Source organism: Verticillium dahliae, genomic scaffold (genome assembly GCF_000150675.1).
Source record: "Verticillium dahliae VdLs.17 supercont1.8 genomic scaffold, whole genome shotgun sequence".
NCBI lineage: Eukaryota > Fungi > Ascomycota > Sordariomycetes > Glomerellales > Plectosphaerellaceae > Verticillium > Verticillium dahliae.
In genome coordinates, this window is record NW_009276927.1 from 1107544 (window position 1) to 1129908 (window position 22365).

Sequence of the window (22365 nt, forward strand, 5' to 3'; positions counted from 1 at the left end):
GTAGTCGTCATTGTGATATTTGGGGGATTCAGGCGCAGGTCCTTTAGCTGGAAGACCCGGATGAACACAAAGGACGTGGCCCGACTTCCAGTCGCTGTTCAGAAAGCACAACAGACAAATCCGTTTCCAATTCGTCCGTTCTTTTAAGGCTCCGGAGATATCTCAATGACACAACCGGAAGACACTTCTGGTCCCGGGTCGGGGCCAACCAGACTCGGAGCGGGGCATGTGTCAAATGTTTGTCTTACCAAGAAACTACTAGTGCACGCCACCGAGCACTAAACTAGCCTCGACGTGCGTTGGTGGTGCGTATGACTGAGCAAGCTCAAGGGTCAGCTTCCGATCGGTCCCAATAACCTCTTGGACTAGCTTCAGGGCGGAATGAAATTCGGCCTGCGTTATAGTCGGAGGCCTTCGTGCTGATTGCGGTAGAGAGGAGGAAGGTGGTAGATCGGCTTCCAGGCCTAGGATAGGAATCGCTACTCGTAAGGACTATCTTCCTCCGGACGGGAAATCGTTTAAAAGGTGAACCTCGTGATCGAAACGGAGCCCTTATAGTAGCTCGAAAAGCCTACGCGATCTATACGGTCGTAGAGCTATTATGAAGGTCTCTAGGTAAGATATAAAGAGATTTCTTAGTTTATCTTTGTCGCTAGCTCCGTAGTATTAGCCGATACTCGTTACTATGCTGCGTAATGACTAGTGCGTCACGTTCATGATGAACCAACCTCAGGCCCGGAGGCAAGCCCAGAAACCGGCCCAATTCAGATATTGCGCGCGCGTGCAGAGCCTCGATGTCGACCAAATGATTCTTCTTTCCATCACACCTTCAGCTCGGTGACTGTCCCCGTAACTAAGTATGTACGGGTCCCCGATCGCTCCACGGATGTTGCTCCCGCAATCTCGCCACCTCGGCATGCACATCCGAAGGACTGTCTTCCCCTCCCCACAACGACGCCTGAACTCGCAACACCGAGCTTGTTCCCTGAACCAGGACAGTATCTTTCGTGGCCGGTCGGAATCAAATCTAGCTCCAAGGTTCCAGTCAGAACCTGGGGAAGCTTGTGGGGTTTGAACGCCCGGAGCGTACTGTATCATGGCACGATGCTAAACTGATTGCTGGTTCGGATGCTGGCACCGACCCCGGATGAGCGAGGCAGGTAGGCACGACTCTAGATTCAGCTATCGCTGGTGGAGATACATATAGATAAACCTCCACGTTGTAGTCCATGGCCACGCGAGCTTGAATAAAGACGGCGCCATGAGACAGAGAAGTCGGCCATCAGCTCTTCTTCTCAAGCCAAATTCGACTCGCTCACTACTCGTCTGCGATTACGATTGTGCCTAGCCGACATCTTCCATACCTTGCAACATCCAGCACCCAGCGCAAGATGGCGACCTTCGCCGACGTCGAGAAGCTGGAGCAGAATGATCCCGAGCCCGCCATGTCGACGGAGGCCGGGGAGGTCGCTGACCAGAACCAGCTGAAGCGCGAGTTCAAGCCCCGCCAGGTCTTCATGTTCTCCATTGCCTGCGCCATTGGTACAGGACTCGTCATCGGCTCGGGAACCGCGCTCTCGAGAGGCGGCCCTGGAAGTCTCCTCATCGCCTACCTCGTGGTCGGCGGTGTTGTCTTCTTCGTCATGACCGGACTCGGCGAGATGGCCGCCTTCCTTCCCATGAACAAGGGTTTCGGCGGTTACGCCAGCCGCATGGTCGACCCTGCGTTTGGGTGTGCATTTTCTCCCCCACTGGCATCGCCACCGCATCCTAATCACTGGATGACAGATTCGCGACCGGCTGGAACTACTTCTTCAAATACATGATTGCAACCCCTGCGAACCTCACGGCCGCCGGCCTCGTCATTCGATACTGGAGGCCCGATCTTAATGTCGGCATCTGGGTCGCCGTCTTTGGAGTCCTCATCATCTTCATCAACGTATGTAACACCGATAAACTGTCCATCCCCAAATTTTTCCTAACACTCGTCCGGCAGTTTCTTCACGTTTCCACGCTCGGCGAGACCGAATTCTGGTTCGGCTGCGCCAAGATTCTCATTATGATCACTATGATCATCTCGTGCCTCGTTGTGGCGCTCGGCGGTGGCCCCAACCACAAGAGGAGCGGCTTCGAGTACTGGAACGAGCCCGGCGCATTCAAGGAATACCTCCTCAAGGGCTCTCTTGGAAGGTTTCTGGGTGTCTGGGCCTGCATCTGCCAGGCTTGCTTTGCCTTCACCGGTACAGAGGTCGTGGGCATGACCTTTGGCGAGACACCGAACCCGAGGAAGAACATCCCCAGGGCCGTCAAGCAGACCTTCTGGAGGATTGCCGTTTTCTACATCCTCAGCGTTATTGTTCTCGGCATGGCCGTCCCGAGCGACAACGAGATGCTGATCGGAGCTACCAAGAAGTCTACCAGTGCTGGTACGTTATCTACCTAAGCTTCGAGTCTCAGCGTACACAACTGACCACCGAACCAGATGCTTCGCCATTCGTTGTTGCCGTTCGCCTGGCCGGCATCGCGGTGTTCCCCGATTTCGTCAACGCCTCGCTCCTCGTATTTACCTTGAGCGCAGCTTGCACAGGTAAGGCTCCCTCATCCGACATTCGTGTCCGGCTGTAACTGACCTCTTGTCCTCGAAAGATATCTACTGCGCGTCAAGGTCCTTATACGGCCTTGCCCGAGACAGTCAAGCACCCAAGATCTTTGCAAAGACCCGGGGTAACGGTAACCCGGTCTGGGCCGTGGGTTTGTCGTGCCTCTGTGTGGGCCTCGGCTTCCTAAACGCCAGCAAGTCCGCCGGCACCGTCTTCCAGTACCTCGTCAGCCTCGTCACCATCTTCGCTGTCCTCAACTGGATGGCTATCCTGGTCTCTCACATCTCCTTTCGCCGAGCCCTCAAGGCCCAGGGCATCTCCGCCAAGGACCTTCCCTACACAGCCTTCGGACAGCCGTGGGGTTCGTACTACGCCCTGTTCATGTCGTGCATGGTCATTCTCTTTAGCGGGTACGACGCATTCATCCCGCACTTTAAGGTCGACCAGTTCATCCTCAAATACGTGGGTGTTGTCATCTTCACTGCCAACACCATCATCTGGAAGTTATGGAGGCGGACCAAGAAGGTGACAGCTGGCGACATGGATCTCGTCACGGGACGCAGAGAGTACCAGGAGACGGAAACTGCCGTGGAGCAGCAGTGGAAGGAGAGTTTCTGGACTAAGATGATTCGCAAGATGAAGAAGTAGTCGAGCATCGTCAGCGGATCCATAGAGAGTCGACAGCTTTTCACACGATTCAATAGGCCTGATTTTGACAGTCGAAATGATGAAAGAGAATCTTGTTCATTCCACCCTCATGTCATGCCATGGCCACTCCAAGTCTGTGAAGATCCTTTCGGTCAGAGACAAAAATGCGACTACTCTGCTTGGGGTGTCGACTTAGATGTCCTGGGAAGTGCCATTCCCGGCCAGTTGGCAAAGTTATCCTCCCACAACCAGTCACCCTCCAGCAGGCCGGCATCCATCTCTACCACCGGGTAGCGACCCATGAGCTCAGCAACCGACAGCATGTCGGTGACTGCAACCCCTCAATAATGTCAATAACATGATCACCCTAATGCTGGATCATGTCCTCCCCCGGGACACCAGAAGATTCCCCCAGGTCCGGGGTTGTCACGTGCCTCAACATGTCGTGGAGACGCTCAACCTCTTCGCGGCGAAACTGAGCAGACACATGGCCACTCTCAACGAGCCCATCAATGATGCTCAATACAGTTTCCATCCACCCCGGATCTACAGCATCCAGGAAGGGAGCCCTGGACCTCCACACTCTGCAGGAGACGAACCCGCTCAGGAAATTGACCAAGCGGATACGCAAATTCCGACGGTCTTACCGAGATTCAGCAACCGGAAGGTTATCCTCTCAACAAGCAACAAAGCTGCGGTGCTACTCTCCGGAACCCCGGCCAACAATCGGGGCAGGAGTATGTACGATGCGTCTACGAGGCCACCGAACGACTGCAGGAAGATGGGAACACAGTGTCTGCCATCTGGCCTGCCACAAGTCTCGAGGACTGTCTATTGAAGGCAGCCAAACAGGAAGCGAGGAACGCAAGCCGACAGGACGCCACGCCCCCAGAGCAATTCCCGAAGATGCGATCCACGGTCCTCGGCACAGCAAAAGCAAAGCTACGCCCGGAGAGGAACCTGCCGGACAACGTCGGGAAGCTCTCCAAGAAGATTGACACAGCGCTTCCCGGCAAGCACACACGAGAACTATACGACAAATGTACCTGGATGGAGGCGAGCATCCTGACTCAGTTGAGGACAGGCATGTCGAAACTGAATGAGTCACTCTTCCGGATCAAAGCGATGCCCTCAGATCAAAGCGCATGCGGTCAAGCAACAGAGACAGCAGAGCACTTTCTGCTCAGATGTGCGCAATGGACGACGCAACGCACCGAGATCCTTCAATGCACCGACACATAAAGAGACAACATACCATTTTACCTTAGGGGGAATAGGGTCTGATGGACTAAACTGGAAGCCGGACATGAAAGCGGGTCGGGCAGCAATACGATTTACGAAGGCAACAGGCCGACTAGACAATACGTGATCCCAGAACTAGGCCCAACACGTCGCCCATCTTATTAACCCCACCCTCGTACCACAAACAGCAAGCGCCGCTTCAGTCGCCGTAGATAAGAAAGACTCTGGACACTTGGAGAATCGCCTTCAAGTCTGCCTGCTAATATAACTAAACCCACGAGACCCCAGCGAAGAGATGGAAACGCACAAGGCAAGAGCGGTAGGAAGACAGTATGGGCTTTTGAGACCTTGAGACATCCCGAAGGAAGAGACCATGTACATAGCAGAGAGTGCCTTATTGGCCCACTAGCCACCAGGCGTAATAAACTTGTGTGTGTGTGCTTGCCGCCAAAATGGCTGTGGAGTGCGGACGGTGGCGAGAGCGACGATGGCGGCCACACGACTTTACGTCCGAGGCCGGCTTCAACTGGTGGTACGAGGGTGTTAAGAAGCTCGCCAAGTAGGGCATCGACTGCATGTGGAACGACAACAACGAGTACACGGTCACGTCTGACGACTGGGAGTGCGCCCTCGACCAAGAGTCGCTCGACGTGCCCTCTGACCTCGAGAAGCGACCGTAGGTCGGCCTCTGGGGCCGCAGCCTGCACACGGAGCAACATGCTAAGGCGTCGCACGACGCGCTCCTCGAGGTCAACCCGGACGAGCGGCCGTTTGTGCTCATGCGCAGCGCGACGGCCGGAGCCATGCGGTACGTCTGCAGCACGTGGTCGGGCGACAACACGACCAGCTAGCCGGGTGTGAAAGGGGCCAATAGGCTTTCGCTTAACGCTGGCCTCAGCCTGCTGCACTGCTACGGGCACGAAATTGGCGGGCGAGGGCCCGCAGCCGTCGCCCGTGCTGTTGCGCTGGGTGCAGCCGCGCATCTACTCGCCGCGCTTCGTCATCAACTGCTTTAAGACGGGCAGCGATAACAGCGTGGGCGACGTCATCGAGCCGTAGATGTACCCGTCCATCACGCATCTTGTTCGCAAGACTATCAAGCGCCGCTGCGCGCTGATCCCATACATCTACTTGCTCAGTCTCTAGAGCCACTAGTCGGCGGCGGCGCCGTAACGCTGGACGGGCTGGAGCTACGAGGTCGACCCGGAGGTGTGGTCTTACAGCCTGCTGACGGACGGCGAGACATAGTACTTCCTGGGCGACTCGCTGCTCGTCGGCGGCGTGTACGAGCCCGACGCCAGCAAGGCGCGCGCGTACCTACGCGCCCTTCCAGCACCTCGCCGCGGGGCAGTGGGTCGACGTCGACGCAGAGTGGCACGGCGCCGGCATCCCGGTGCTCGGTAAGGTGGGCGGCGCGGTACCCGTGGGCCGCGACGTGCAGGTGCTCTCGCCGAGAAGGACAACGTGGCGAACCTGCCGCTGGACGACTACCGCGCGGTCGAGGTCTTCCCGCTGCCGGGCGCCCCAGGGGCGGCAGGTGGCAACGAGACGACGTGGTACGAGGACGACGGCGTCATGGTCGTGACGAAGAATAAAGTGTCGTCGCACACGATCGGATACACGGCGACTGTGGCTGGGATCCGGGTGAGGTTCGCGAGGTCAAGGCGCAGTGGCAGAGCTTTGTGGTGGTACTACCGCCGGGAGATCTGATGGAAGCGAGGTGAAGGTGCTTGGTGTTGATGAGCAGGGCAGACACCGGTATGAAGTTTGAGTGTACAACTAGAAGTAGGTACCTTACGTGTAGGTACCTGAGTAGCTGGCATCAATGCATCATCAGTTGAAGACAGGGCCCTTGAACACGAGTCATGCTGGTGATACATTGCTAGCCGTGGGATGAGCGTGCACCAAATGTTCACTCTGATGCCTCGTACTCGCAACCACGCATACACTTCCAAGTCCTTACCTTGTACAGCATCATGTATACGAAGGGGAATGAATGTGAAAATATGAGTCCATGGAGATGTATAAGCTAAAGAACCTAAGCCAGGTACTTCCACATACTAATTAAGTGATGCCAAGTCCTCACCCCACGCTCGCCTAATCAAAAGTGGCGCCGCATGTCAGAATGATTCGCAGAGGCAAGTCGCTCGCAGGCGACAAAGACACGCCATTCGGCCGCCGGAACATTACACTGTCCAGTCGAGCTGAGTCGAGTTCGAGTCGACAACCAGCAATCACCACTTCCTTTACCACCCGCACCCTGGCATCAGTCGCCTGTCGCCAGCATACTTACACCACATCGGCTTGTTTCGCTCGGCCTGTTCATGTCTTTTATTTCCTGATATCCGCGCCGGCCCCTTCGATTCCCGCCGTCACGGGCCCCGCGGCGACCTTTCTTTCCTTCGCCTCGCCCATCCCCATCCGCCTCTTCTTCCGCCCAGGCCATTACTCGCCCATCCTAGTCGATCTTTTTAATGGCTGCATAGCTTGGATTACTTCCTGACACTCCCTTGACCCTCCTAGACGAACGACACCGACAGGTAGGCGACCTTACCTACCACCCACCATGCACAACGACCGGGGCCACCGCTACGATGTGGCCCCCATCCCTAGCTACGACGAGGCCATTGCCGGTGGCGGCCCTGCCAACTGGACTCCGCCATCCCCCGCCGACGACCGCGACCAGTCCGAGACCCAGTCCCTCCTCTTCTCACACCCCCACGAGTCTTCCTCCTTGTTTGCGGCGAAATAATCGGTATTGGCAACCGACGGTCGAGTCGGACGACGAGGACGGCCTCCTGAGCAGCGATGACGACGGTGACGAGATGTAGGTGCGTAGGGAGATGCAGGAGCTGGAAATTGGCGAGCCCGACCACGGCTCGAGATCAATATGGGGCAAGCGGGTGCCCTTTTCTTTATAGTTACCGCGGGCGTGGAGGTGGCGGCTGCCGTCCGGCCCTGGAGACACGGTAGCAGCAGGCGACGACGACGACACCGATAACGAGAGGACGAGGCGGAGGAGGCGCAGCAACTAGCTCAGGCCCAACCTCGAGAACGTCAACGGCAGGGCGGTCGCTCTCATCATCGCGCGCGTCGTCGCCATCACCATCGTTATGGGCTTCCTGTACATCGTCTTTGTCAGCGACGACTTCAACACCATGGCCCACCGCCTTGGCGCCTTCCAACGAGCCGTGATGTCGAGACCCACCCATCAATCCATGGCCAAGGTCGTCCGGTCCTGCCCGGCATCTGCTATCAACTCAGATATTCCTGATCACGCAATGGACATCCGCGGCTTTTACCTAAAAACTCAGCCTCCTCCGTATGCCGAGCTAGGGGCTTGCTCCGCCCCCGAACGTCTCGCGGGATGTGGAAGTGGGAGGACAATCGATTGGTGTACAATATCAGGGGTTCTTGAGCTTTCCCACGGCTGTTCAAGTCTTTTTAGGCATGGAAGTAAGAATTGAACTGCCCGAGGACGGCTGATCAGGATCTCGTGAATGTGCGCACACCACACGCCTTTGCCCTTCTCAAGTATATGTACGACGATCCTTGTTGAAACCATAACGCTTGTATCGCTGTATATTTCTGCTGCTGAATCAATGGCGACCGAGAATTGTTCAAGACCCTTATGTTTGTGACCCCCCGTCCACTGGCCTTAGTGGTGCCTACGCCTCGAGTGGCTTCAGCATGATGATATCCTAGTGGACCGTTTTTCCCATAATAAAGTAGTCGTCGCCGACTTATTGAACCCCCCCCTCTCATAGGCATTCCGAGTAGGCTTGTTCTTCGAGTAAGCGCTCAGCCATATGCTTCAATAACCATATCCCACGGCCGCCTTCTCGATACACCGGAGGAGTCCTCAACCAACACCGCGTCTATGAATGTTTGTGTCCACATAAATCCGCTGGAGTTCCACTGTGCCTTCGATTGCTTCGACGCAGGGTTTTGTCGTCTGAAGCGCCTCGAGAAACCGCGGATGTTGCTCTCTTAGTCGACCACCACGAATATATTTCTCTCGCTGTTTTCGATCTCTGCAGAAATAGCAGACGGCGTGTGGGTCGAGCCAAGATATTCCTCCAAATCATGAGAAAGGACCGCGTGCCCAAATGTTTTCTCAAAGACGAAGACGCCCTGCCGTGCAATGCCGGCGGCATCGGCCAATGTGGCTGGTCGAAACTCGTACGCCATGATGTAGGTAGTTATGCTGCAAATTTGAATGATGTGTGCAGAAGATCAGTCGTTTGTTCGGGTTCGAAGACTCTCGAGCGCCAGGCGTATCTCTACGGGGAGTTTTGCGATGAGATACCTCGCTTGGTCCGACGCTAGCACAGACGGTCCGTCCTTTTGTATCTGAGGCGCCGACAAGTCGGTGGGGCCCTCCCCACGCCCTACGCGTCAAAGGGATCAATTATGATTGAACACCTTCCATCTCAGCACCATTGACGCAGGCCGAACCTGCGTCTCATTCATCTGCGACCACGATAAAGCGTAAAACATTATGACTGACGGGCGATCTGATTTACCGGATGCGGCGGATCTCAATCTTCTCACCGACCCCTCACCGCCAGTCCTCGACAAGGCCTCGTTTTCCAACGACGCCTCAACCCTGGACCCCGCCTTGGATGACTTGGCTTCCTGGGGATCCCGGGACAACGAGACTGGCGACAGCTTCGACGGCGTAAGAGATACGGCTCATCCGACACCGATGAGCCCCTACGAGCCCTCCACTAGTTCGTCGACCCCCGGGCCGGGCCACGCTCAGAGCCGCACGGCCAAGTCGACAGCCTCCAACGTCGCGAACCGCTTCTCCTCGGAATCCGTCAGGATTTTGCGGCAATGGCTGAAAGACCACGAATCGCACCCGTATGCCTCGGCTCACGATGTGGAGGTGATACAGGGCCGGACGGGACTCACTAAGCAACAAGTGAACAATTGGCTGTCCAACGCCCGCCGGCGATACAAATTCCACACACCTCCTGTATCCTCCCGGCTTGGTCGAGCCTTGACTGAAAATACCTTCAGTGGGCAACCGCCTGTCGATATACCTCGAAGGCGGCCCACTCCTTCTCCATTTGAGTCCATGAATCCCCTGGAGAGGTGGGAGAATTCGCCACCTGAGCACGAGCCGGCCAGTGTCTCTGACATCTCTCGCATCGTGGCCGCCACCCCGGCATCACCTGCCACTCCATACTACCTGCGCGGGTCCGACTTTTCATCAAGTGACGCCTCCTCTGTGAGTAGCGCCGGCATCTCCCAATCAAGCCGCGGGTCAGGCTCTTCAAATCACACAGACAGCCTCGCAAAGTCACTCGGCACCCTGAAAGCAAGTCGGAAGAAGCGACGGAGGATCCCGCGGCGCCAGGCAACACCCCGGACGAACCTGCTCCAGCAGTGCCATACGTATCAGTGCACGTTCTGCATCGAGACCTTCAAGCACAAATACGACTGGCAACGACACGAAAAATCACTTCACCTCTCCCTCGAGAAATGGGTCTGCTCGCCAACAGGGCCGACTGCACTGCATCCGGACCTAGGACTCCAGGTCTGCGTCTACTGCGGCGCGGCCGAGCCCGGGCAATCCCACGTCGAGACTCATCACCACTCGGATTGCCAGGAGCGCGCCATTACACACCGGTCCTTTTACCGCAAGGATCACCTCCGCCAGCACTTGAAACTGGTGCACAAGTCCAATTTTATGGCCTGGCCGATGGAGCAGTGGAAGGCTGCCGGCCGCGAGATCAGGTCTCGGTGCGGCTTCTGCGATCGGCAGCTGGAGACCTGGACCTGCCGGATAGATCACTTGGCCGAGCATTTCAAGTCTGGCTGCACCATGGCTGAGTGGAAAGGGGACTGGGGGTTCGATGCGGAGATTCTCGAAATCGTGGACAATGAAATGCCTCCTTGTGAGTTACACGCACCCTTTCGACCCGTGGAGTTGTACTGACCACCGCCAGATCTCATTCATTACGAGCGCATATCTCCTCTTCCCATTTCTTCCATGAGGGGCTCACCCGATACACCGCCCAGTGCATACGAGCTTATCAAGCTGGAGCTGGAGTACTTTACTCAAGACTGCCTCGACACGCGCGGGATGCTACCCTTGGACGGCGAACTGTTGTACGATGGATGCTCCATTATTTTTGGTGCTGACAATATATCCTCTCAGCCGGCATCCTCGACACCGTCATGGCTGCGGGACATATTCCTGTGCTCAGAAAAGTCGCAGGAGGCCCGGCTACTTCCCCTGCAGCAGATTTCGAAATCCCGGCTCAGCCAGCTGAAGATCAATGGAAAAGAGAGCATCTTCGATGATTGTGACCTTGAGCTAGAATTGTGTAGGCTTGTCACGATGCATAGTTCTGTGGGTGTGGAAATGTCCGACTACCAACTGCAGGAAGAGGCGGCCAACATCATATCCTACGTCGAGGCTTTCTCGCCTAGACCGTCCAAGAACTTTGCAGACTTCATCTTGCGGCAAATTTGGAGTACAACTGACTGGCTCGGGCTGTTCAGAGAACGGAGGAGGCTGCTGTTCACACAGGATCGGGGCAAGGGACTTGATCAAACCGCCATGCCCATCATCACCGATGTGGGTCCTGGGACACCAAGCCAGCAAACTTTCCCTCAGCAACTCCAAGGCAACCATATCGTGGGCCAGAAAGACCAAATAATGACATTCAGCCCCATGACGCTGCCAGGAATGAACATGGGGGATTCACTCGTGCCGACTCCGCAACGCAGCACCACGAACGGCCCCAGCGTGCACCAACGCCTCCTGCCGACGAGTGCAAATATCGAACCATCACAGCTCCAACAAAACAGAAAGGTGCCGTTTCTCCTAATCGACCACAACAGCTATACGAGGCTCGCTGCGGGGCTTGCTCGGTTCGTCACGACGACCATGTCACCAAACAATCCGAATAGGCACATCCCGACCGACCAGGAGCTGCAATATCAAGCGCGGTGGATGTGGTATGACGAGTAGGTCTACAAATCCTTCCCATAAATGAGCGACGCAACTAATCGTCTTCTCTCGCTAGAGATGACCCCTGGAACCAGACGCCTGCAGACAATCCTGCATGGCTGGTAGAATTCAAACGCGGCGTCGGTCTTCCCACCGAAGATGCGCCAAGTGGGCCCATTCCGTGAAGGCTGACACTTTCAGGCCAACCTAGGGTGTAGTCGGTCAGAGCTCGATCTTCTCTGCGCCTTAGGTTTAGTAATAGATAATGGTTTCATCAACATGCAACAATATCTTACCTACGCTTTAACCCTCTGAATCCGTTACGGCGCCCGACATACCACTGTGATGCATCGCCATGGTGACCTCCTTGAACATGCCATCGCTCTAATGCTGAGCCAGAGGCACCGAGACAGCTCTGAACTGTCGTCCGAGATAGACCCCTGTTAAGTTGTGGTTCGGTAGGGTTTCTGGCTGACCGCATCAGTTAATTCGAATGTGAAGTCCTACCGCTTGAGCGCCGTGCTGAATGTATTTTCGTGTACAGCAGAGGGGCTCTAGTCCAATGAGAAAGTCATCTGCGAGCTTCAGTCGCCATTTTGGCCAAGTCTGGCGTAAGGCGTGTCAAATGCCTGAGTGGCCGTGGTTCCGGGTGAAGTTGAGGCCCTACATAAATAACAGTCTAAACATGAAACGCCACCCGGCAGTGTCGCGTCGGCTGCTCGGCAAAAATCTCTCAGGGAAATATCACGACGACCGTATCACATCAAAAGAAAAAAGGTAATCACAGATTCATTCATATTCGTTGTAGCTGACTTGTCCACCCACACCGGCCTTGAACGACCCTAGAACTACCACGGCAAGACCTCGCCTCGCTTGGCCAAGAACTGGTTCACCTCGGCGTCCCTATCACCACTGACAATCTCCGCTATGCCCTGGGCACTCGTCTCCGATGGCTCTGCCCCCTGGTTGATTCTGTTCTGCCTATCCTCCTCCCCGGTCAAGTTGGTGACCACGAACCCAGGGCAAAATGACCACACCTTCGCTGGTTGCTCCCATTTCTTATACTGATAGGCCTGAATCCCGGTCACCATGTTCAGCGCCGCCTTGCTGACGCGATACATCTCACCCGTGACCTGGGTGTATGCCGACAAGTGATCGTTCCGCAGCGAGATGGAGCCAAGAATCGAGGAGACGTTGATGATCCGAGGATGGAGGGACTTCCGCAGCAGAGGCTCTAGGGCCTGGGACAGCAGCATGGTGCCGATAACGTTAGTGTCGAAGACGGTGTGGAAGTTCTCGCGCGAGACTTCGTCCTTGCCGGAGATGCCAGCGTTGTTGACGAGTACGTCAAGGACGCCATAGTCGGACGTCACTTTCTGCGCGGCAGCTTGGATGGACTCGTCGGAGGTTATGTCGAGCTCGAGGAAGCTGAGTGTGCCGGCAGGCTTGCGGGCCTGGATCTCGGCGAGAGCTGCAAGACCCTTCCTTGACACTGGAACGGGCGCCCATGATGACGTGATTGCCTGGCGAGGTTTTGGCGAGGGCGTAGGAGGTGTCATAGCCGATGCCGGAGTTGGCGCCTGGGAAAGCCAAGAGTAAGCCAACAGAAAAATAGCCCTTGCCGAAGACGGTTCTCACCAGTGACGAGAATAATCCTTTGGTTGGGTGCCATGGTGATGTAATGGGGTGTTGATTCGGGATTGGCAGGAACTAGTGGAGAGAGCAGGTCAAAGACTGTTGCGGTAGTGATATCCGCTCGGTGACTCAATGGGATATACTGTCCTGTTATATGTAGTTCTGTGGTGAGATGGGGACCCAAGTCTTGCAATACCATGTGGTTTTGCGTGACTGCGCACCTTGACGGGCTTGATACGGATGCACAAACCACAAGCTATTATGTAATGTTAGACCTCATCCCGAGGCCGAGAGTCAACAATGGACTGGCGGACCAACTTTGTGCCGTGTGATATGTTACAGTTTGATCTAGCTCTGGTGGGTCACCTGGTCGGACTGGACACTCAACACAATACTTGCTCATAGTTCAGCTGTTTCGGTGCTTTTAGTGCAGTCCGGTGGAGTGTCTTTGGCGGCAAAGTAAAAGCTTGATCATAAATGCCGGGGTCGAAGTCCCGCGCGCGCTTGATTATAAATGCCAGGCTCGATGACCCACCACCCTAACACATCTGGACGTATTGGTGCACTACTGGCAAGGCGCAATACGAGGACATAGTAGATATCATCTCACACTCCGCTTAGTAAGGATATCTCTGCTAGGTGATTGGCGCGGTAACGTACGTCCTCAATAGAGAAGGGTCCTCCTTCGACATCCCACTAACTAAACGCCTACGCCTTAACGATGTGATACTGCGACATCATGCGACCGCCTCGACCACCGGCGAAGGGCTCACTACAGAGATTAAAGCCGAATAGGTTGCCATACCTGGTAGACGGCGACTGAAATGGCGCAAATATGGAGTCGCAACCGAGTCCCGAGCTCTCCTCCACGGCCATAGCCGACTTAGCGATGGATATGGAGCTAGGCTCACCGGGTCTGGCCCACTCAGTCGTCAGAAAGCGCAGCTGTCGGCTACATATGAGTCCGATGCTGTACGATGGGATGGGTAAGTTCAGAAAAAAAACGGGCCGCGAATCCTTGAGATCTGACATGTTGAGGTTGAGACGTCGTCTTGGAGACTGGTCCGTGGGGCCGACCTCCCGATTAACACAACCCCATCATGAAGTGACATCCATCCAACACATCTATCAGTCTGACATGTTAGGGAACTTTAGTGGAACTCACATCGCCTGTGATTGGGAACAATTCGGCCATAATTTTCGTGAAATGTCTCCGCGGAAGCGACCTTCATTGGGGGGCCAATGGGCACAAGAAGAGGATGCCGGGAGAAACGGCCAAAGTCCGCTCCGCAAGCCAGCTGGCTTACGAAGCCGACCAATGGCAAGTTCATGCACCTTGGGGTGCATGAACCTTCCAAAGTAGCCGATAGCGCTAACGTTGTCCAAGTCAGCGGAAACATGACGAATATAAAGATCGATTGACCCTGTGTCGTTTTCAAGTCCTTCATAAATTCATCGCACATTCTCTCTTAGAAAACTCAGAAGTTGTCAAAAAGCCAAGCCCGAATCATTGCTCATCCTCCATTCGTCCATACCATCTTTTCTTCTCCGAACATCTCAGTCCAGCATCATGGCCATCATCGCTGTCGCAGGAGGCACTGGCAACCTTGGCCGCACTTTGGTCAAGGCCATCGTCGCCAACGGCAAGCACGAAGTTAGGATCCTTGGCAGAAAGGCATGTACTCGGAACCCGGACGGCCTGGGGTTGAATGCGTGATTCGTGATTACAGACTAACCCAATCTCAAGGCCAACCCCGATCTCGAGAAGACACTAGGAGCCGCCATCATCCCCGTTGACTACACCGACATTGTGGCAACGACCAAGATCCTCGAAGACAACAATATTCACACGGTTGTCTCTGCCATCGCCATGCTCGTCTTTGGCGACGCCCCTCCCGAAGTGGAGCTAATCCGCGCCGCTGACGCCTCCAAGACCACCAAGAGATTCATCGCCAGCGGCTGGGGCATCCCTCACACCAAAGAGTGGGTTTATCCATCCGTAATGAGTCGTACTGACATAGCGCAAAGCCAAGCCAGCCAACTTGTCTCTGTGCCCCACAAGCTTAATGCCGCAAGGGCTCTGGAGGAGACCAAGGATCTTGAGTACACCATTGTCCACAACGGCATGTTACTCGATTACTGGACCACCAAGTCTACAGAAATGTCGCCCTTCTCTCTTATCGTCGACGTAGCGCACAAGGTCGCAGCCATTCCGGGCGATGGAAACACCCCCGTCGCCTTCACTCACACCTCTGACGTCGCCGAGTACGTCACTGTCCTCCTGGATGCTGAGGAGTGGGACGCCGACTCGACCATTGTTGGTGACAAGGTGACCTGGAACGAGTTTGTGAGACTGGCTGAAGCTGCCCACGGCAAGTCGTTTATCACCTCGTGGTGTGAATCTCTGCTAACGCCGTGTCAGGCGCCAAATTCGACGTGAGGTACGACACCCTAGAGGACCTCAAGAACGGCAAGGTCACGGAGCTGCCGAGTCAGGTTGCCGCGTACCAATTTGTTCCGAAGGAGGTTTTCCAGGGATTTTGCATCACTTTTGGGCAGTGGTTCGCCTTGGGTGCTTTCGACCTGACTCCCTCAAAGGTCCTGCCTGGCCTCAAGCCCTTGACCGTTAAGGATGCTCTGGAGTATAAGTGATCCGGTAACGAGACGTTGATAGTTAGATGATAATACGTACGTTCAGAACAGCATGTTGAACCATATGCCTTGAGGAACGAAGCGGAGCGGAGAGACGAAAAGGGTTTTATGCCGCCATCTTTTCCCGGGCCTCAAAGTCACCTGACTCATCCAATCAAACTTGCGCCCTTAAATCCCGTGCTTCAGCACCTGACCAAATCTGCCGTCCCCAAAGTTGATGCGATCACTAATCGTCATGGCTGGTGGCACCGACCAATCCCGGGGGCGGGGGGCCGGGGAGGGGGCCATCACGACACGGCAGCTTTTTTCCTATCCCCACCTATCCCACGATTCGGCTTCTCTAATCGTCGCATCGCTCAACCTCTCCAACCTCTCCTCCGCTGCGACCATGTTTTCGGGCACCGTGTTGCCTACGAAGTCCCTCTCTCGCGCCTCTGACAGGAGCATGATACCGTCCAACGACTTGCACCGCGACAGCTGGACGTATAGGCTGTATGGATCGCATTGAGTGGGAATGGCCTGTCCATTGATGGTCGTCGTCCTGGTCCCACGCAGTTCGAGTGCAACTCGGTCCAACGTTTTGCTTTGGACTTTGTAGTCCGTACAAGCGAAGGCCGCGGCGCATGGCAGCCCCCGCCGACTGGCATCGGTCGTCTGCCACGGCCGCTTCCTCTGGCGTTCTATTTTGATGCTCAGAGGCGTGAGGAGAATCGTCCCGGGCGGCATACCGACGAAGCGGAGGTCTCTAGTCGTCTCCGACGCCAGCACGAGGCCCGCTAGAGGGCCGAAATGGACGACGGCGCCGGCACCGATGCGATGGCCAGGATACGCCTTGTCGAGGATGACGTCCACGGCCGCGTAGCTCGCTCCGTTGACCAGCTTCAAGCCCATGTGGGTGTTCTGGTTGACGACAATGGGCATGCCGGGAACAAAGATAAAGACGCCAGGCACCGGTATGCTGCTGTCGTCGCCCTGGTTGAGGATCATGACCGCCTCTTCTTCTGTCGGCTCACCGTCCTTCCATCTGTGCTCGGATATGAAGATGCGTAGCTGCGCTTTCCCTCGCCTTCTGGAAGCAGAGCGCTTCCTCGACGTTCAGATTCCATCGGTTCCTGTTCAAGGGCGTCACCACCGTGACTCCAGACTCCCAAGGGATTGGCCTGTTCTTGCGGTAGCACCTGCTGTTCAAAAAGTCCAGGTCCGACTGGTCCTGTACTCCCTGGCGCACCCGCATCAGCAGCCGTTGAAGTTCTCGATCGCCGGCGGCGCGGACTTGTTCGCTCAGCATGACCACCACCGTGAACTTGTTCCACAGCGCGTGCGCCCTGTCGTGCTGGTACCTCTGCTCAGCTCGGAACGATTGATCTTCGTCCCATGCAATGGCCGTGCTCGGGAGCAGGATCGACCTCTCCTGCACAGGGCGGAACTGGTGAAAGTCCCCGCAGAAGAGGACGATCGGGATGCCGCCGAAGTCGCGGGCGGACTCTCGGAGCTGGCAGAGCCGCTCGTTTACGGCGTACAGTGTTCTCGCCCCCAACATGCTGACCTCGTCTATGATCAGCAGCCACTTCTCCTGCCACTCGGCAGTGGTCTTGCCGTCGACACGCAGGCCGGCCGAGCTGGAGGCCACAAAGCCGTCCGGCTCCGCTCGGCGGGACCGCACTGTCGCATCTTTGGAGAACCCACATGCGGAGTGGATGGTGATCCCGTTAATACTCGCCGCGGCCGTTCCCGACTTCGCCGTCAGTAGCAGGCGGTGCGAGATTCCCTTACTAGCGAACAGCGCGGCGATTGCCTCAATGACTCGCGATTTCCCCGTGCCGCCCTCGCCCCCGACGAATTGGCAGAGCTGCGGCGTCTCTCGCTCGTCACGACGTACTCTGTCGAGTTGATGGCATATCAGCCGGACCGCGATGCCCTGCCCCCTGTTGAGTGTGAACAGCTCGGCTAGCTGCCGCCCTGCCTCGGAGAATGATGTGGAGGGGCCGAAGCGGATGCTCGTCGCGGGACCCCCGCCCCGGACTGGGGCCTCCGAATCGTCCGTCATCAGATCCGCAGCCCGCGCGCCGAGCCCATGCTGCCCACATTGCGCGGCCAGGCCGTCACTTGTTGTGTCGCCGTCAGGCCGGCTTTGTATTCCCTGGATCATTCTTTCCTTCTCTTTGGATACGCTCCTTTGCTGCGACTTGATGGACCTGATCAACCCCTGTTCTGGTACATCCCCCTTCAGAAGCGGCCCCTCCGGGATGTCCGGCACCTCTCTCAGGCCCGACTCATTCATCATCGCATCGCACAGCCCGCCTTCTGAGCTGCCTGCTGCCTCGTGGAACCGGCCCAGCTGCCGTATCATTGCCGAGATCTCCTTCGACCCGGCCGTGATCTGGCCGGCTCCCATCGCCACCCTCAAGACGTCCATGAGGCGTGTTGTGTTGGAAAGTCCGTCTGACCGGAACACCGCTGCCCGTCCCTCGTCACCGTCGCCCATATCCGGCCCAATCGTCTCGGACGTGGGATCGCCGTCCCCAGACTGAGCGGCCCACTGCTTGGCATCACGTCTCGCGTCTTCCGCCGAACGATGAAGGAGTTGGATATTATCAGCGAAGAAACGTATCCTGCGAGGCAGCGCCCCTCTGCCTCTCCCAGATGGTGTTCACGTCCCCTGCTATCTCGGGCAAAAACGATTCCCACGGCACAAAGATCGCGAGATGCTGGACTGCGGCCCTATCGTAGCAACGTCACACCTTCCTCAGCAAAGTCCGTACTCAAGTGACCGTCGAAACAGACAACAGCGTGCTCGCCGGGCTTTCGCAGCACCTGCACCCAGATCTGGGAGAGGGGCCACGACTGGTCGAACCGCACCTCCCCCCAAGCGCCTGCGTCCTTCCCCTTTCGTTTCAGCTTTACCACGGACATGTAGTCGTAGAGCGACAGCCCTTCAGCAGTCCGCCGCGGTGCGGGTATGCTTGCACAAAAGAGATTCTTTCTCCGGCCTCTTCCAGGAGAACCGTCTCCTCGACCTGCTCGTCCGTCATCTGCAGGCCGCTCTGATGTTGCAAATGCCACCACCGACGAAAGATGTGCCAGTAGAGAGAAGACACGTTTAGAAACGTCCAGCCATGATTGCTCGTGAATTCGTCTGGATACCCCAGCAGATGGGCGATGACTTCGACCTGCGACAGCGACCGGTCGGTGAATACGCGATTCGTGACCCTCATCAGGAACTGCCGCGTTCTGTTCTGGCCTCGCCCCGCCTCTTCCGTCTGGCTCTCCGCCACCGGCTCGTCCACGGGAGGGAAGAGGTCTGCTGCCACGGCCACCCGTTTCCATATGGCAGAGAGCGGCTTTCGGAACTGACGCCCCTCGCTTTCCCGGCTGCACGCATGCTCCTTCAGTGCTGCCTAAGCGAGGAAGAATAAGTATGCTTGATTCGCACCATGCTCGAATGCGACGATGCGACCCCAGCGGAGTTGTCCGAGCTATCGATTCAACTAAAGCGTCTGCCACTCGCACTCGCTCAAGCGGCCTCATATATCCAAGAAACAAGCATCACTACCCATAAGTACCTTCAATTGCTGGGCAGTAACGACAAAAACTTGGTGCGCCTGCTCAGCACAGAGTTTGAGACTTCCTGGTGTATGGGGCCACACTGTTCGATTGATCACTGCTGCCCTGACTAATCCGCCCCATGCTCGCATGTGCAGTCACTCAAAGCCTGAGCTTCTCATTCTTTCTCATCCTCCCTCCAAATTTGTATATCAGCGCCGGGATAGGAACCATGGCTAAAGATATGTAACCCAAGACGGAGTTGCCCCAGCCAACACCCAGCCTCTCATACATTGCCGGCCCAGCCAGAGGGAGGAATGCGGCAACTACACTCCTCATCACAGAAAAGGCAGCAAGGGCACTGGCGGCATAGCGAGAGTACCCATCAACAATGTAGAGCTGAGTAGGTAGCCAAATGCCCTCGAAGCCTATCCCAAAGAGAGCGAGTCCCAGAATTGGCACAGCCCAGTGGACAGCTTGGTCGCTACTCCAGCCGTACCAGAAGAACGAGATTGGAAGAAGAACGGCAAAGTAAATGCAGAAATAAAGCCGCATCTCGGCCTCGTAAACGCCCCCGTTTGCGGCAGTCATATGACTGACCGTCTTATTCGAAAGGAGGGAGAAGGCTAAAAGGCCTATGAGATATCCGAAAAGAAGTGCTAGATAGACGATGCCCGAGATGCCTGCTGACCAATTGTAACTGCCGCGGAAAACAATAGGGATTGTGTTGAACAGCAGGTAGAGGCATCCGTAGCCAAAAGCCACATATAGGGACACTCCAAAGATAATTGTCGAGCGGAACAGCAACTTGAGCGGTCGAACAAGCCCAGATAGGAGGATGTCGGTGCTGCTGGCAGCCCTTTCTGCCGCATCTGCGTAACAGCTACACAGGTCCGGCCGATCAAGGGCCTTGGCCAATCTCCTCGTCTTCTGCTGAATAAGTACCTCGTGATGAGTTTCGGGGTACACAAACACCATGGCGACCAGAAGCACCAAAGCAGGAATGAGTGTAATCCAATTAGCCCATCGCCAACCGATCGACTCAGCCACGAAACCGCCGATTAGCGGCGCCAACGAGGGTCCCAGGATCGGACCTAGGATCCATATAGTCATAGCGTTTCCACGCTCAGCAACCGCGAATAAATCGGCGATGACGGCTCCTCCGACGGTCTGCGAGGCAGAACCTCCAACTCCACACATGAAGCGGAAGAATATGAGGAGGTCAATCGAGGGGGACAGCGCGCAGGCAGCAAGGAAGAGGCAAAAGACGAGATTAGAGGCCATCATGACAATTCTACGGCCGTAGATCTCCGACAGGGGTGATAGAAAGAGAGGCCCGACGGCGTACCCAAGGAGAAAGATGCTCACGGGCATGGCGCTCTTCGTAATATCAGGGACGCCAAAGTCGTCGGCAATGTATCCGATGGCAGGTGCTATGATTGACGACGCAAACGGCGTCATGAAGGCCAGAGTAGAGAGGAGGGCGGTGATGAGCCATTTGCGAGTGGAAGTAAAGTTTGGAGGGTACTTGGGGTCGTTCTCGCCCTCCCAGCCGACGACGCCGTTTTCGATGTCCATGAGGGACTGGTCCAGGCCAAGACTGTCGACGTTGCGCCTGACGGAACCATTGTCGTTACTTGAGCGTACGTGCATCTCAACGCCTTCAATCAGGCTGGCGACTCTAACGAGCTAGATAATGTCAGTAAGAGGCTCTCTTCACGGCGAATGAGAACCGACATCTTGGGCCATCTTGATCGATAGAGACTGAAGCGAAGATTTCTTTGATCTTCTAGAATATGTCGTTCGGGGGTTGAGAAAGATCAAAAGCTGCGTGGCCGAAATCTGCGGGATGCGCAGCAGTAGACTCCATATTGCAAACTCACAGTCGGCGCCCTACGCTGCAAGTTCGCTTGGCTTTGATCAATAGGTCCAGAAATTGACATGCAAGGGCGCAAGTTGGCAACATGGTCAGCTCGGCGGGTAGCCCTTGCGGAGATGGTGCAATACCTTGACCTAAAACGGAAGTTAAGCCCCATCTCTTTGACTGTCGTAAGGCACCTGTACAAAAGTGCTCCATTAGTACGTCACTACTAACTAAGTAGGTTACAATGCTGCATATTTCAATAACGTGTGCAGAAGACAAGTCATTTGTTCGGGTTCGGGTTCGAATACTCTCGAGCGCCAGGCGTATCTCTACGGGGGGTTTTGCGATGAGATACCTCCCTTGGTCCGACACTAGCACAGACGGTCCTTTTGTATCTGAGGCGCCGGCGAAGTCTTGTCAACTCGGTGGGGCCCTCGTCACGCCCTACGCGTCAAACGGATCAATTATGATTGATGATTGAACATCTTCCATCTCAGTACCATTTTGCAGTCCGAACCTGCGTCTCATTCATCTGTGACCACGATAAGGCGTAATACATTATGACTGACGGGCGATCTGATTTGCCGGATGCGGCGGATCTCAATCTTCTCACCGACCCCTCACCGCCGGTCCTCGACATGGCCTCGTTTTTCAACAACGTGTCAGACAACTGCTGTTTGCGGACATCCATGACCGGATCCGGATAACCACTGAACTGCCGGATCCGTGTTGACTCGCAGACGAGGTCTACATTAGGATGGCAGAATCCAACTTCGTAGGCGAGAGGGGAAGACCAGGCTTTCTATCCATAAGCGTAACGTTAACTTAGACCCCCAGCCATTTTTTATTAATTTCGGCGTACAAAGCTTCGCCCCCAAATGGGCCAACCATCGCCTGCCAAGTCTGGAGAAAAATCTAACAGCGGGGATGTCGACATAATCTCGGGCAGTCTCACGGAGAATCCTTGTGGCTCGGTCCAAACCCGCTCGGTTGGCATACGGTCCAATCAGGTGTGTTGAAACCCGCTGTAGGGACAGTCTGCGCCTCAGAGAGGGTTTGTTGCTTGATCAGCGGAATCGACATCCTCGTTCACATCGTCACCGTTCTCACCGCGGAATGTGACGGCCCCAGTACGAATGGTGGAGCCTACTGGACTGGAAGATTGAAACCGTTTACTATTTCGTTGAAGCACGGTATCTGATTGATTGTGGGTG

General features: G+C 55.8%; 10 protein-coding genes across 10 annotated transcripts; 6 read left to right on the forward strand and 4 right to left on the reverse strand.

Moving 5' to 3' along the window:
• Positions 1 to 1391: 1391 nt before the first annotated feature.
• Positions 1392 to 3248, forward strand: VDAG_04887 (dicarboxylic amino acid permease; the record flags this gene model as incomplete). The annotated part of the gene is made up of 5 exons (XM_009654491.1): positions 1392 to 1732; positions 1789 to 1939; positions 1997 to 2426; positions 2483 to 2587; positions 2647 to 3248. 5 exons carry the CDS (start codon positions 1392 to 1394, stop codon positions 3246 to 3248), a joined length of 1629 nt encoding a protein of 542 aa, XP_009652786.1.
• A 1694-nt stretch (positions 3249 to 4942) lies between these two features.
• On the forward strand, positions 4943 to 6200 carry VDAG_04888 (alpha-glucosidase; the record flags this gene model as incomplete). The annotated part of the gene is made up of 8 exons (XM_009654492.1): positions 4943 to 5032; positions 5087 to 5166; positions 5191 to 5302; positions 5355 to 5525; positions 5630 to 5659; positions 5739 to 5771; positions 5824 to 5895; positions 5949 to 6200. 8 exons carry the CDS (start codon positions 4943 to 4945, stop codon positions 6198 to 6200), a joined length of 840 nt encoding a protein of 279 aa, XP_009652787.1.
• Positions 6201 to 7056: 856 nt separating this feature from the next.
• Positions 7057 to 7957, forward strand: VDAG_04889 (uncharacterized protein; the record flags this gene model as incomplete). Its single annotated transcript, XM_009654493.1, has 2 exons — positions 7057 to 7226; positions 7558 to 7957. The coding sequence occupies 2 exons, from the start codon at positions 7057 to 7059 to the stop codon at positions 7955 to 7957; spliced, it is 570 nt and encodes a 189-aa protein (XP_009652788.1).
• A 90-nt stretch (positions 7958 to 8047) lies between these two features.
• Positions 8048 to 8792, reverse strand: VDAG_04890 (uncharacterized protein). The gene has a single exon (XM_009654494.1). The coding sequence runs from the start codon at positions 8679 to 8681 to the stop codon at positions 8481 to 8483; it is 201 nt and encodes a 66-aa protein (XP_009652789.1). The 5' UTR covers positions 8682 to 8792; the 3' UTR covers positions 8048 to 8480.
• Positions 8793 to 8991: 199 nt separating this feature from the next.
• Positions 8992 to 11762, forward strand: VDAG_04891 (uncharacterized protein; the record flags this gene model as incomplete). Its single annotated transcript, XM_009654495.1, has 3 exons — positions 8992 to 10396; positions 10448 to 11474; positions 11534 to 11762. 3 exons carry the CDS (start codon positions 8992 to 8994, stop codon positions 11640 to 11642), a joined length of 2541 nt encoding a protein of 846 aa, XP_009652790.1. The 3' UTR covers positions 11643 to 11762.
• A 467-nt stretch (positions 11763 to 12229) lies between these two features.
• Positions 12230 to 13201, reverse strand: VDAG_04892 (short chain dehydrogenase). Its single transcript, XM_009654496.1, has 2 exons — positions 13096 to 13201; positions 12230 to 13037 (listed from the first exon to the last, which is right to left on the reverse strand). The coding sequence occupies exon 2, from the start codon at positions 13014 to 13016 to the stop codon at positions 12306 to 12308; it is 711 nt and encodes a 236-aa protein (XP_009652791.1). The 5' UTR covers positions 13017 to 13037; positions 13096 to 13201; the 3' UTR covers positions 12230 to 12305.
• A 601-nt stretch (positions 13202 to 13802) lies between these two features.
• VDAG_04893 (uncharacterized protein) lies at positions 13803 to 14518 on the forward strand. Its single transcript, XM_009654497.1, has 2 exons — positions 13803 to 14078; positions 14248 to 14518. The coding sequence occupies exons 1-2, from the start codon at positions 13928 to 13930 to the stop codon at positions 14439 to 14441; spliced, it is 345 nt and encodes a 114-aa protein (XP_009652792.1). The 5' UTR covers positions 13803 to 13927; the 3' UTR covers positions 14442 to 14518.
• A 31-nt stretch (positions 14519 to 14549) lies between these two features.
• On the forward strand, positions 14550 to 15795 carry VDAG_04894 (uncharacterized protein). Its single transcript, XM_009654498.1, has 4 exons — positions 14550 to 14767; positions 14840 to 15075; positions 15121 to 15464; positions 15515 to 15795. The coding sequence occupies exons 1-4, from the start codon at positions 14663 to 14665 to the stop codon at positions 15742 to 15744; spliced, it is 915 nt and encodes a 304-aa protein (XP_009652793.1). The 5' UTR covers positions 14550 to 14662; the 3' UTR covers positions 15745 to 15795.
• Positions 15796 to 16053: 258 nt separating this feature from the next.
• On the reverse strand, positions 16054 to 18229 carry VDAG_04895 (uncharacterized protein; the record flags this gene model as incomplete). The annotated part of the gene is made up of 2 exons (XM_009654499.1): positions 16054 to 16705; positions 16758 to 18229. 2 exons carry the CDS (start codon positions 18227 to 18229, stop codon positions 16054 to 16056), a joined length of 2124 nt encoding a protein of 707 aa, XP_009652794.1.
• A 1152-nt stretch (positions 18230 to 19381) lies between these two features.
• Positions 19382 to 21368, reverse strand: VDAG_04896 (polyamine transporter 1). Its single transcript, XM_009654500.1, has 3 exons — positions 21025 to 21368; positions 19979 to 20976; positions 19382 to 19913 (listed from the first exon to the last, which is right to left on the reverse strand). The coding sequence occupies exons 1-3, from the start codon at positions 21034 to 21036 to the stop codon at positions 19892 to 19894; spliced, it is 1032 nt and encodes a 343-aa protein (XP_009652795.1). The 5' UTR covers positions 21037 to 21368; the 3' UTR covers positions 19382 to 19891.
• Positions 21369 to 22365: the final 997 nt, after the last annotated feature.